Source organism: Galeopterus variegatus, unplaced genomic scaffold (assembly GCF_000696425.1).
Source record: "Galeopterus variegatus unplaced genomic scaffold, G_variegatus-3.0.2 Scaffold6860, whole genome shotgun sequence".
NCBI lineage: Eukaryota > Metazoa > Chordata > Mammalia > Dermoptera > Cynocephalidae > Galeopterus > Galeopterus variegatus.
The window spans coordinates 73,005-85,713 of record NW_007732971.1 but is presented as its reverse complement, the minus strand read 5'-3'; the positions used below and the strand labels follow the sequence as shown (position 1 = coordinate 85,713).

General features: G+C 45.6%; 1 protein-coding gene across 3 annotated transcripts in view; it reads right to left on the bottom strand.

Annotated features, from left to right (window-relative positions):
* The window catches only part of SLC1A6 (solute carrier family 1 (high affinity aspartate/glutamate transporter), member 6), a 57,934-nt gene that overhangs the window by 6,331 nt on the left and 38,894 nt on the right, over nt 1–12,709 (bottom strand). For 2 of the 3 annotated variants that reach the window (XM_008591353.1, XM_008591351.1), the window contains exons 3-8: nt 11,935–12,072; nt 9,855–10,059; nt 9,065–9,107; nt 6,482–6,825; nt 2,444–2,677; nt 830–1,024 (exon numbers count right to left, since the gene is read on the bottom strand). In XM_008591353.1, the coding sequence (XP_008589575.1) occupies nt 830–1,024; nt 2,444–2,677; nt 6,482–6,825; nt 9,065–9,107; nt 9,855–10,059; nt 11,935–12,072 (1,159 nt within the window). Of the gene's footprint in view, nt 1–829; nt 1,025–2,443; nt 2,678–6,152; nt 6,826–9,064; nt 9,108–9,854; nt 10,060–11,934; nt 12,073–12,709 lie in introns of those variants that run through there. The other variant, XM_008591354.1, reaches the window with a different exon arrangement.

Below are 12,709 nucleotides of genomic sequence, written 5' to 3'. Positions count from 1 at the left end.
GTGAGCCACGGGCTGGCCCCAGATGTACAATTTTAAACAGGGTTTCCCTGAAAAGGCGACAAGGAGCAAAGACCTGAAGATGATAATAATGTTTGCTGCTATTTTTATAATGACTACATTGAAACCTCGGGCTGATGGAGTCCAGGAGTCTGTATTTATACAAGAATCTTGGGCTACTGGGATGCACCTGCTGCCTTTGGAAAACTGAACAAAGGGCTCTCCCACAGTAGCATTGAGAGAACTGAGTGGAATATCTTGCCAGCTCCTGACAGCCTCAGGTGGCAAAGTCTCACTTTGCATTTCATCCAGCTTAGACTCTTCCCACATCCCTGTTCCAACATCTGAAGCCTCCCTTAAGCTCCTCTTGTGGCTCCCTCCTCCTCCCCCAAGCCAAGCTGATGACCTCTTACTTCTTGCCTACTAGCAGGTCTCACCCAAGCCACCTGACATGGTTTTAATGTTTGTCCCCTCCATGGGGACACTTCATGCTGAAACCTAGTCCACCATATGGTATTTGAAAGGTCGGGCCTTCAAGAGGTGATTGGACTATGAAAGCTATACCACATGAATGGATTAATCCTTCCATGGCTCAATGGGTTATCATGCAAGAAGACTGGAGGCTTTATAAGGAGAGCAAGTGAGTGAACAATTAACACATTCAGTCCTCTCACCACGTCATACCCTGGGCCAACTTGGGACTCTGCAGAGTCCCCACCAGCATGAAGGCCCCCACCAGATGCACCTCCTTGACCATTGACTTCCCAGCCTCCATAACTGTATGAAATAGATTTCTTTTCTTTATAAATTACCCAGTTTCAGGGATTCTCACCTGATCGTTGTGATCTGGCCCAGGTTGAGCTCATAGTTGTTGACTTGAGCAATGAAGATGGCAGCTAGGGCCTCGTAGAGGGCAGTACCATCCATGTTGACGGTGGCCCCCACTGGCAGCACAAACCTGGTGATGCGGCGATCCACACCCAGGCCCTCCTCCAGGCAGCGGAAGGTGATGGGCAGGGTAGCGGAGCTGGGGGAAGAGAGCCCCAGGGGCTGAGAACAGGAGGCACCAGAATGGGGCAATGATAGACCAAAGGCTCCCCTAATAACATTGAGGGTTCCAGGTTGTAGCTCAAGCAAGAAGAGCACGGTGGGAGTACAATGTGCATGGGGAAAGGGAACTCCTCGTGACGCAGGGAGGATGCAGAAATGAGGGTACCTCAGGATGAAGGTCCTAATCCCACTTAAAGCCAATAGCTAAGGCCAATGACTGGACACTGTTTTATGCCTCTGGTTCACTCTATCCACTCCCAGAAAGGAGAGGACTAAAGGCTGCTGATCTCCCACACTTCAGTGCTAAGAGAGGACTATTACAGAGGACCCCCATTCCCTACTCCCCATGTTTGCACAGGGAGTGACCTCAGCTAGGTGAACCCCCTCAGTCTCTCTCTCCCCATCCATTTCTACCAATTGGGGAAGAGTGACTCAATTGATTGGTGAGTTTAGTCGAAGGAGTGGGTATCTCATTTGGGGTCAGCCTGTCCACCTGATGGTGTTGTCTGTTTGGCTTTGCATCATGGGGTGAGAAGCCTGGACTCACAGAGAGGGCCTTTGGGTGTCCAGCTCCACAATGACAAGATGAGTCTAATGCTAGGGCACAGTGACATCAATCTTACTCAGCCATGGACTAAAAGGCACATTCACTGATCAGCATCACAGATAATAAAAAATGATATTTTTCTTCCATGTGATTGGCTCTCATGATACTTCTCATAGTGTTTTGAATTTGGATAATGGGGGGAAATTAGGGTTCTTTATTAAACCTCTAAAACCACAAAAAAGGAGAAGGAAGCCAAGAGAGCTCCCAGATACCATCTCCAGAGGAGATGAGATGTCCTGAGCTAGAAAATGATTGAGATCATGGGGCATCTTGGAACCTTCACTCTAACCTCCAAATTGGCAACAGGTCCTCCTCCACAAACCTCTAAAACCACAAAAAAGGAGAAGGAAGCCAAGAGAGCTCCCAGATACCATCTCCAGGGGAGATGAGATGTCCTGAGCTAGAAAATGATTGAGATCATGGGGCATCTTGGAACCTTCACTCTAACCTCCAAATTGGCAACAGGTCCTCCTCCACATAAAATGGAAAAACAGGAAAGGAGAAAAGAGGACCAGGAGAGTCATCCCTGGAAAGAGACTGGCCCCCTAGTGTTCAGCGACTTGGAGAGCCTCAGAGCCCCTTGAGAGTTGACATTACCGAACAACTCAGAAGAGGTGTCTGTGGAGACTGGCCCCCTAGTGTTCAGCGACTTGGAGAGCCTCAGAGCCCCTTGAGAGTTGACATTACCAAACAGGTGTCTGTGGAAGTGGGAGAGTGACATTCCTAGAAGAGACCATGAAAGACAAGCAGTAAACACAGGGAAGTTTCCAGTGGTGGGGGGCAGCATACCTGGAAGACGTGCCCATGGCGGTGATGAGTGCCTGCAGCATGCCCCCAATAAAGGGGAAGGGGTTCCGGTGGGTGATGAGGAAGTAGATGAGGGGCAGAACGCCACCAGCATGCAGGAACAAGCCCACGATGACAGTCAGGGTGTACATGCCCAGCTGACCCCCCAGGACGGCCATGTCTTCCATCTCCAGAATCTTCCCCGCGATCAGGAATAGGATGCCCACAGGTGCGTACCTGGGCAAGCCACACACCTGTCAGGGATTCCTCCTGACCTCCCCTAGAGGTCTAGCCCTGGCATCCCCGAGGTTTTGCCCATACAGTACCCTGGAGCCAGGCAGTGACCACCATACAGCACCCTACTCTACCCCGACCTTCCCACACATTAACAAGTGGGTCTGGGCCCCACAAACACACCCCACCTTCTCCTCCTGCTCACCCACAGCTCACCCCGACACTGAAAAGTTCCTGTAACTCCAGGACGTACAACCTTATCAGGTGTCTCCTTCATTCACTCCCCATTCAAGCTCTCCCACCGATACCAAATAACCAGGACCCTTTCCCTAGACATTGCAAAGACATGTCCTACCTCTGGCTGTCTAAACTTCCCTTCTCTGCTGCCCCTAATTCTTTGTCCCACATTTGTAACTTTCAAGCCCCTATTCTCTTTCCTATCAGTGCATAGTCCCACTCATTCACCAGCGTCTGGGCTACTTCACCACTGACAATTCAAACAACCTGTGCTATCAATATCATCTGCATATTCATTCATTCAACAAACATCTATTGAGCACCTACTACATTCCAGGCACATAGTCCCTGTCCTCATGGCACTTACATTCTGTTATAGGCTGGATGCCTGTGTTCTCCAAAAATTCATATGTTGAGATCCTAATACCCAAGGTGATAGTATTAGGAGGTGGAGCCTTTGGGAGACGATTAGGTCACGATAGTGAAGCCCTCATGAATGGGATTAGTGCCCTTATAACAGGCCCCAGAGGACTTCCTCTCTCCTTCCACCATGTGAAGACACAGAGAGAAGACACCACATATGAACCAGACTCCGAATCTGTGGGTGCTTTGATCATGAGCTTCTCACCCTATAGAACTATGAGAAATAAATTTGTTTGTTGTTTAAACCATCCAATCTGTGGTATTTTTATTAAAGCAGCCCAAATGGACTAAGACACAAACTTTCGGGAGAACAGCAGGTACACACAGAAACACATAATACAAACTTCAAGTGATGTTCACTGCATGGGGTTGCTTTAGAGTGGGTGGTCAGGGAAGGCTTCTCCGAAGAGGTGACATTTAAGCTGAGACATGAATAGTGACAAGGAATCATGTATATCTGGTGGAAGCATTGCAGGCACAGTGCAAAGACCCCGCAGTGGGAGTGAGCTAGGACTGCTGGAGGACCAGAGAGAAGACCAGAGTGGACCAGAAGAGCAGTGAGGAGAAAGGAAACTAGAGAAGACAAAAGAAGCAAGTTCATCAGGCGCTCATCTGTTTTCCCCACAAACCAGCCCATGGCTCAGTCTTGTGAGTTTCTGCCAGTGGTGCCATTATTCACCTCAGAGTGGACCAGAAGAGCAGTGAGGAGAAAGGAAACTAGAGAAGACAAAAGAAGCAAGTTCGTCAGGCGCTCATCTGTTTTCCCCACAAACCAGCCCATGGCTCAGTCTTGTGAGTTTCTGCCAGTGGTGCCATTATTCACCTATCCCGGGGCTTCAACTGTTAGTCTGCTCTTTCTTTAGAAATTGAAGTCTACTCTAGGTCACTCTCATGGTGGGTGTATTGGAGGAGGTGGGGGCCACTTGGGAAGTTGGTGCAAAAGTTCAGAAAAGAGGATTCAGGTGACTTCTCCAGCCATATCTGTGTTCCCCAAGCTGGTCTCAGGGTTAGCCCTGGTGAGTGGTTGCTGAGCCATCTCCAAGTCAACATGTCCACACCTACCTCTGTGCTTATGCTGTGTAAACCCCTCTCTCAGTTCCCTCACCTCCGTCCTTCTGCCTCATCTCCTGCAAAATTCCTCAGCCCTGGATCAGCTGTACATGACTACTTGCCTCCTGTACTGAGCCACCTGGCACATCTGGACATTTTACCCAACCATGCCAATGACACCTCCATAAAGCCATGGTCCCCAATTCAGCTGAGCCTTCAGTACTCCCTGTTGATCCTCTGCCTATGCTTGATAAGCTCCCCATCCCATTCCCTTCAGATGCTTTTCTAAGCTCTCCACTTGACTTCAAGTCCCCTCCACAACTTTCAAATGATTTGGGTCATGTATGAACTCTTCTCCAATTTGGGACCAGACAGCCTTGTGAACATCTTCCATCACCACACCTAACTTACCCTATGCCCTCACCTGCCTGAACTCCACGCCATTCTCCAAACAGCTCAGGTACTTTCAAGCTTTCATGTCCTCTCTTCACTGTCCAAATGGATTCCTTATAAGGCCCAGCTAAGATGTGACCATCACCATGATTCCCACCTCTCCTCCCCTGGGAAGCATCCCCTACATTTCCCTCCACTTGCTCCTCACTACTTCATGTTCCCAACACTTTTTTAGTGTCTCTTTACTACAGAACCTACCACTTCATGTTACATTTATCTAGTATGTGTCTGTCTTCTCCAAGACTTCATGAGCTCCTTAAGGACAAAGAATGAATTCAATGTATCTCTGTACTTCAGAGTTCAAGGCAAAGTCAGCCTGGGAAAATGTCTGCTGAATGAGTGAAGGAGTTTTTGAAGAAGTGAAGGAAATAAGAGAATGAATGAATGATTCATCTACTAAGGAATAATTAGCGAGTGGATACATAAGTAAGAAAACAAGCCAATGAGACATGAGTAAGTGGATAAGTGGATGAATGAGTGTGTAAGTGAACTGATGAGTGAATAAAGAGAATATCTGAACAAGTGAATAACAGAGTAACAAAAGCAGAGATGAATGTGTGGGTCGAAGAATGAATCGGAACACATATGTGAGTAAATAAATCAATGAGTCAAATGATCTAATTAATGCATGCATGAGTTTGTGAATAAGTTCATGAGTGAATGACTGTAAGAGTGAGCAAATTAACCAGTGCATAGAAGAATGAGAACAAATGGATAAATGAGGGAATTTGAAAAGACCAATGAGGGAGTGAGTGAGTGCATAAAACTTCGCAGAAAGGTATGAATGAGGGAGGGAGGTAGTTAGTGAGATGCTAAGGGAATTAAACAAAGCATAGAAGAATAAGTAAATGCCTGTCATTTGTGACAACGTGGGTGAACCTGGAGGACATTATGTTAAATGATATAAGCCAGGCACAGAATGACAAATACAGCATGTTCTCACTCATATGCAGAATCTAAAAAAGTTGGACTAGTGGAAGCAGAGTAGAATGGTGGTTACCAGGGGCTAGAAGTGGAGGAGACATTGGGGACATGTTGGTCAAAGGATACCACATTTCAGTTAAAGAGGAGAAATAAGTTCAAGAGATCTATTGCACAACATGGTGACTGTAGTTAAAAATGACATATTGTATACTTGCAAATCACTGAGAGAGTTGATTTTAAGTGTTCTCACCTCAAAAAAAAAGGACGTGAGGCAATGCACATGTTAATGAGCTCAATTTAGCCATTCCACAATGTAGACATATTTCAAAACATCATGTTATACATGATAAATGTATACAGTTTTGTTTTTATTTGTCAATTAAAATAGGTTAATTTTTAATGAATGAGTAAATGAATGAAAAAATGAGTGAACCAATATGTAATAGAAGAGTACAGATGAATAACGAATGAACGATTTGGTCAATATATAGAAGAATGAGTGAATGAACAGGTGAAGAGGGAGTGAACAAGTAGATAAATCATTGCAGAAAGACTGAGTGAATGAATGAATTAGTGAACTAGTTGGCTAGAAAGTGAATTAACCAAAACATGAGGAATGACTTTGGCCAAGGGTCCCCAACGAGCTCTTTAGCAGCTTCGCCCCAGCCCGACTTCCCAGCCCTGTCTCCACCCTTCCCGTTGGCACAGCCCAACACTCACCAAATAATGATGCCCACCAGCCTCATAATAGCCTCATTGAGGCTGTCAAAGAAGTCCCTCAGGACTCGGCCCTTGTGTTTCATGCCACCGATGACCAGTCCAAAGGCCACAGAGAAGACCACAAGGCCCAGGGCGTTGATGCCATTGGCTGAGCCAGGCACAGGCACGGTCTCCTCAAAGCTCACCACCTCCTGCAGGGTGCCCAGGGCCCGAGTGACATTTTCAAATATGCTGGTTCCGTTCTCCACTGAAGATGGAGCAGGCATGGAGGTACCCAGCTCAGAACCGTTCTCTGTCCTCACGATGGTTCTGGTTACCACCCTCGTGCTGTACTGTGTCTTGAACTGAAATACGGAGAGATTGGACCTAGACTTGGTTCAGTGAATGCATCCGAATCACCCAGAGAAATTCCTTTAGAACACTAATTCCTGGTTCCCACACCCTGGAGAGTCTTATTCAGTAGATCTGCATGAGTGAATGAATGATTTGACCAATGCACAGAAGAATGAGTGAATGAATTAGTACAAGCCATTATGGAAAACAGTATGGAGATTCTTCAAAAAATTAAAAACTGAACTACCATAGGACCCAGCAATCCCACTTCTGAGTATATATTGAAAGGAAATGAAATCAGTACATTAAGGAAATATTTGCACAATAGCCAAGATATGGAAGCAACCTAAGTGTTTATCAATGGATGAATGGATAAAGAAAATGTGGAATATATGCACAATGGAATACTATTCAGCCTTAAAAAAAGAAGGAAATTCTGTCATTTGTGAAAAAATGGATGAACCTGGAGGACATTATGCTAAGCAAAATAAACAAGGCACAGACAGACAAATACTGTATGTTCTCACTTATATATAGAATACAAAAAATTTAATCTCACAGAAGCAGAGTACAATGGTGGTTACCAGGGATGGTGGCAGGAGTGGGGCAGGTAGATGTTAATAATAACAATGCATTAGATACTTGAATATCACTACCACAGCAGATTTTATGTGTTCTCACAAAAAACTGCCAGCCAAGAATACTATACCCAGCAAGGCTATCCTTCAGAAATGAGGGAGAAATAGTGCATTTTCCAGACAGACAAAAACTGCAGGAGTTCCTGACAACACGACCAGCCCTGCAAGAAATCCTCAAGGGAATCCTGCATCAGGAATCCAAAACACGATAATCACTCATCTTACTAGCCATAGTTCTGTTCAAACTCTCTATTTTTTTCATAATTCAGTCTTGGTAGGTGTCGTGTTTCTAGGAATTTATTCATTTCATCTAAAATGACCTAATTTTTTGAGCAAAAATTGTTCACAGTATTCCCTTATAACCCTTTTGATTTCTGTAAATTTGGTTGTAACGACCGCTCTTTCATTTCTGATTTTAGTTATTTGAGTCTTCTCTCTTTTTTCTTAGTCCATTGAAAGGTTTGTCAATTTCATGGATCTCATCAAAGTACCAACTTTTGGTTTCATTCATTTGCTTTTTTTTTTTTTTTTCCTATTTTCTATTTCTTTCACCTATGCTCTAATTTTTATTATTTACTTCCTTTGCTAGGTCTGGGCTTAGTTTCCCCTTCATTTACTAGTTTCTTAAGGTGCAAAGGTGATTGTTGATTTGAGATCTTTCTTTTTTATTAATGTACACACACATTAAATGGCAAAAATAAATAAATAAAATAAAAGTGTTCTCATAAAAAAAATGAGTATGTGAGGTAATGCATATGTAGATGAGCTCGATTTAGCCATTTCTTAATGCATACATATTTCAAGACCTCATGTTGTACGCTATAAATATACACAATTTTTATGTGTCAATTAAAAAATAAATTTAAATTAAAAAAAAATTCGAAGAATGAGTGAATAAATAGACAAATAAGAGTGGACAATCAATGCATGTAGGAATGAGTATAAATTCTGCATTTTTCACAAGCTCCCTGGGCAATGCTCAGCCAGATTTGGGGGCTTCTCTCCTCAACCATCCATGGTCAGAAGTCCTGGAATCTCTACCCCAGTCTCATTGCCTCTTCTAGGCCCACGCCAGGCATCCTTTGGCTAAAATCCTTCTCTCTATCCCTCCCTTGATCATCACACCAATGGGAAATACAGGCATCCCTCAGTATCTGCAGGGTAATTGGTTCCAGGACCCCCTGTGGATACCAAAATCCAAGGATGTTCAAGTCCCTGATATAAAATGGTGTAGATTTGCATATAACCTATGTACATCCTCCCATATGCTTTCAATCATCTCTAGATCACTTAGAATGCCTAATGTAGTGTAAATGCTATGTAAATAGTTGTTAGACTGCATTGTTTAGGGAATACTGGCAAGGGAAAAAAAGTCTGTACATGTTTGGTACAGACACAATTTTTTAAAAATATTTTACATCCGAGGTTGGTTGAATCACAGATGCAGAACACATGGATACAGAGTGACTGTACATTCTTTCTCCTAGACTCCTCCAAGAGCACCTGCCCATCACTCTGCCCAGCTCTTGTTCCCACTCCCAACCACCCACCCAGCAGCAAGCTCCCCCCACCCTCCAAACCTCCTTGATCAAACTGCGCACTTCCCACTGACCTGTTTGAAGCAGGCCTCCACGAGGTTGGGTGGAAACATATTTCTGCAGAAAAACACCAGACAGAAGAAATTGGTTAGCCCTTGGAAGGGAGTCTAGGATGATAATAGTACTAATAACAACAATCATATGGCAGCCCGCATGTGCATGCTCACTCCAGGCCAGCACTGAGCAAAGGACTATGTCATCCAGTATAAACACTATGATAACCCCAGACATGAGTGCTATTAATGCCTCCACAAAGAAACCAAAGCACAGAGGATTTAGGTAAGTTACCCGAGCCACACAGCTGCTATAATGTGCAGATGGAACTCAAATCCATGTGTGTCTGAGCACCTTTCTGGATCTCTGTGCCACCTCAAGGACTTCAATTTAAACACACACGCCAGTGACATCTCAAAAAACCACAGAGAGTTCCTGAACCCTTCCAACTCGAGATTCACCCCAACTCAGTGACCAGGGGAGAATGATAGCTACCCTTAATTCCGGCTGGCAAAACCGCTGCTCTAAGAGAATCATTTGCCCTCCGGTGGATCTTAGGAACACCAGAAAAACACCAGCTGTTCAGACCCCACCCAAAGATGCTGCAGCTACAGCCTCCCCAGCCACGAGTCAAAAGATCCCATCCTAGGAATAGCTGCTTTCAGAGAAAATGTCTAAGACTCCAGCACAGAAAATGGGTGCCAAAGGGTGTTGCCATTTCCAGGCTGGGTCAGCCTGTCCCCTATGTCTGTACTTGAGTAAGGGTTGTTGCAGAGACAGAAATCCCATCAAAATTAGAAAGAACATCACCTTATCAGGTCCATGAAGGCATCGGCTGTGGGGATGGTCTCGATCCGGCCCTCACGGTGCAGCCCCTCCTTGGATCCCTTCCCAGGATGGATGATGGTAACCATGAGGATGCCGATGAAGACTGCGATGACCGTGGTCACCATGTAGTACACAGCTGCCCGCATCCCCATCCGCCCAGTTGCCTTGTTGTCCAGGGAGGCCATACCTGGAAGACAGAGGATTCAACACCCCCGCAGCTTCATCCACACCCCACCATCCACTCTCCCATCCATCTACCCCACCCTCCTCGTACCACCAGCCGACCACCATTCCACCAAGCATCCCTTCCTCCTATACCCCACCCATTATGCACTCACCCACAGCGCCATCCTTCAACCCCCATCTGTTTTCCACATACACCTTCACATCCCATCCATCCTTTATCCCAAGCACCACTCCACTAAACACACCACCTTCCCTCTATTCCAAGCCAACATTTTCAATCCCCACCCCATCCTCCACTGACCCTATTTTGCACCATAACCTCACTTTCATTCCCACTATCCACCCTACAATCACACCTTCCTCCAGCCCACCTCACTGCACACTGTCTATAGTAGATAGTGTGGGTGCCGCAAGCCAACATGCCTATCCTTCAGCTGCTGTGAGTGTTGGTTGCTCACTGCTCATGCTGCCCCCTTCTCCTGAGAATTGCCCTCAGCAGAACAGGAGCTGCTTCACCCTAAAAGGCCCACAGCCAATGACCGTCTGGTACAGGGATTCAAAAGGCCAGATCCTTTGACTTCAGTGGGAGCAAAGTTGGGGGCACAATCCTGTGGTGCTGTTCACACGCCAGAGCTCCCCATGGGATCAGGTTGACATCCAGCCTTCATCTGAACCCACATCTTCACTTGGCCTCTTTTCCCACCCTGTCCTGCTTCTTTCTCTTTCTCCTGGATTTCTCTTGAGGGCTACCCCTCAGTTAATCGCTCATATAAATATCTTCATCTCCGACTCTGCTTCTAGGAAACCCAACCTAAGAAACCGTTCTTTCATGCCTTTACCTCATCCCTGTCCCCAAATCTGGGATGAGCAAACTACCACCCATGGGCCAAATCTGGCCCACTGCCTATTTGTATAAATAAAGTTTTATTGGAACACAGCCATGTTCATTCGTTCAGATATGGTCTATGGCTGCTTTTGTGCTACAGTAGCAGAACTGTGCAGTTGCAACAAAGACCCTATGGTCCTCAAAGCTGCAAATGTTTACTACCTAGCCCAGTAGAGAAAAAGTTTGCAGGTCCCTGCATAATCCATCTATACACCCATTCCACCCTCTACCTATCATCCTGTCACCTCCAACTCACTCACCTTCCACACCTTCATCTACATCCCACCTCCAGCCCATCCACACCATAGCCCAGCTACCTTCCCTGGCTGCCTCTCCACAGCCCTTCCTTCACCTCTGGATGATACTGAGCCCCTTGCAGGCTGGCCATTTGCCTCCAAGTAAAAGTACAGGAAGGTTACTGAGATTAAGTGGTGTGAGTCATAAGGGTCTGGAACCTGATCAGGACCCTAGCTTTGACAAAGACTCTGGGCAAGGTGCAGGTTCCATGTTTGAGGGGCTGAGTTGAGGGAGAGTTCCTATGCTTGGCTCTGGGTTGGAGCTTGGGCTCTAGATGGGTGCTGTGGTTTAAATGTACCCTCAAAAACTCATGTTGAAACTTAATCCCCATTGTAAGAGTATTAAGAGGGTGGGAGATCTGGCTACGGTATTTGAATGGATCAATCCATTCAATAGATTAATGGGTTATCATGGGAATAGTACTGGTAGCTTAATAAGGAAAGAATGAGGACACGAGCACACTCTCATTCTCTTGCCATGCCATGCCCTGTACCACTTTGGGACTCTGCAGAGTCCCCACCAGGAAGATGGTGCTCACCAGAAGCATCCCCTTGACCTTGGACTTCCCAGCCTCTAGAACTGCAGGAAATATACTCTGTTTCTTCATAAATTACCCAGTTTCAGGTATTCTGTTATAAACAACAGAGAATAGACTAGGACAATGGATGTCGGAGGCCAACACTGGTCTCTCACCTGTGACCAAGCTGGAGACAATGAGAGGCAGCACCAGCATCTGCAGCATCCGCATGAGGAGCTCTCCAGGAAAAGAGAAGTACTTGATCTGGCGGTAAGTGAGCTGGTAGGGGCGCAGGGCAAAGGCCAGGCTGACCCCTAGAGTCAAAAAGAGGGGTCCATTGAGTAGAGTCTGGGTCACTCATTCCCAGGCAAAGTCCATCCATCCCAAGAAAGGTGAGTGCAGATGGGGTGAGAGAAGGAGAGAAACATTCTGTGAGGGTGTGTGTTTGTGTGTGAATTGGTAGTGTGCGCACACTGTAGAAATGTATGAATATCAATATGTGTGTAAATGTATAATTGCACCCATTTGTGTGTACATATGCATGTACACCTGACAGTGTGCACTCACTTGTGAGCACATACATGTGCCTATATGTGTGGACCCACACACATGAATATGCACATGTATTTTCCTGGGTGTGTCTATAGGTATAACTTGTGTATATATGTTACTGTTTTCAAACATGGGGGTGTACATGCACTTATGCTCATGTGTGGAGGTATGCTCAGGAGAATGCATGTGCAGGTGTGAATATGTAATTCTAGTGTACATGTACAAGTGTGCATGTGAGTTCATGTGCTTGCACCTGTAAGTACTTTTTTTATTTTTTTTTAAATTGACACATAATAATTGTACACATTTATGGGGTACAGTGTGATGTTTCAATACATGTGTACAAAGTATAATGATCAAATTAGGGTAATTAGCATATCAATCACCACAAACAAATAT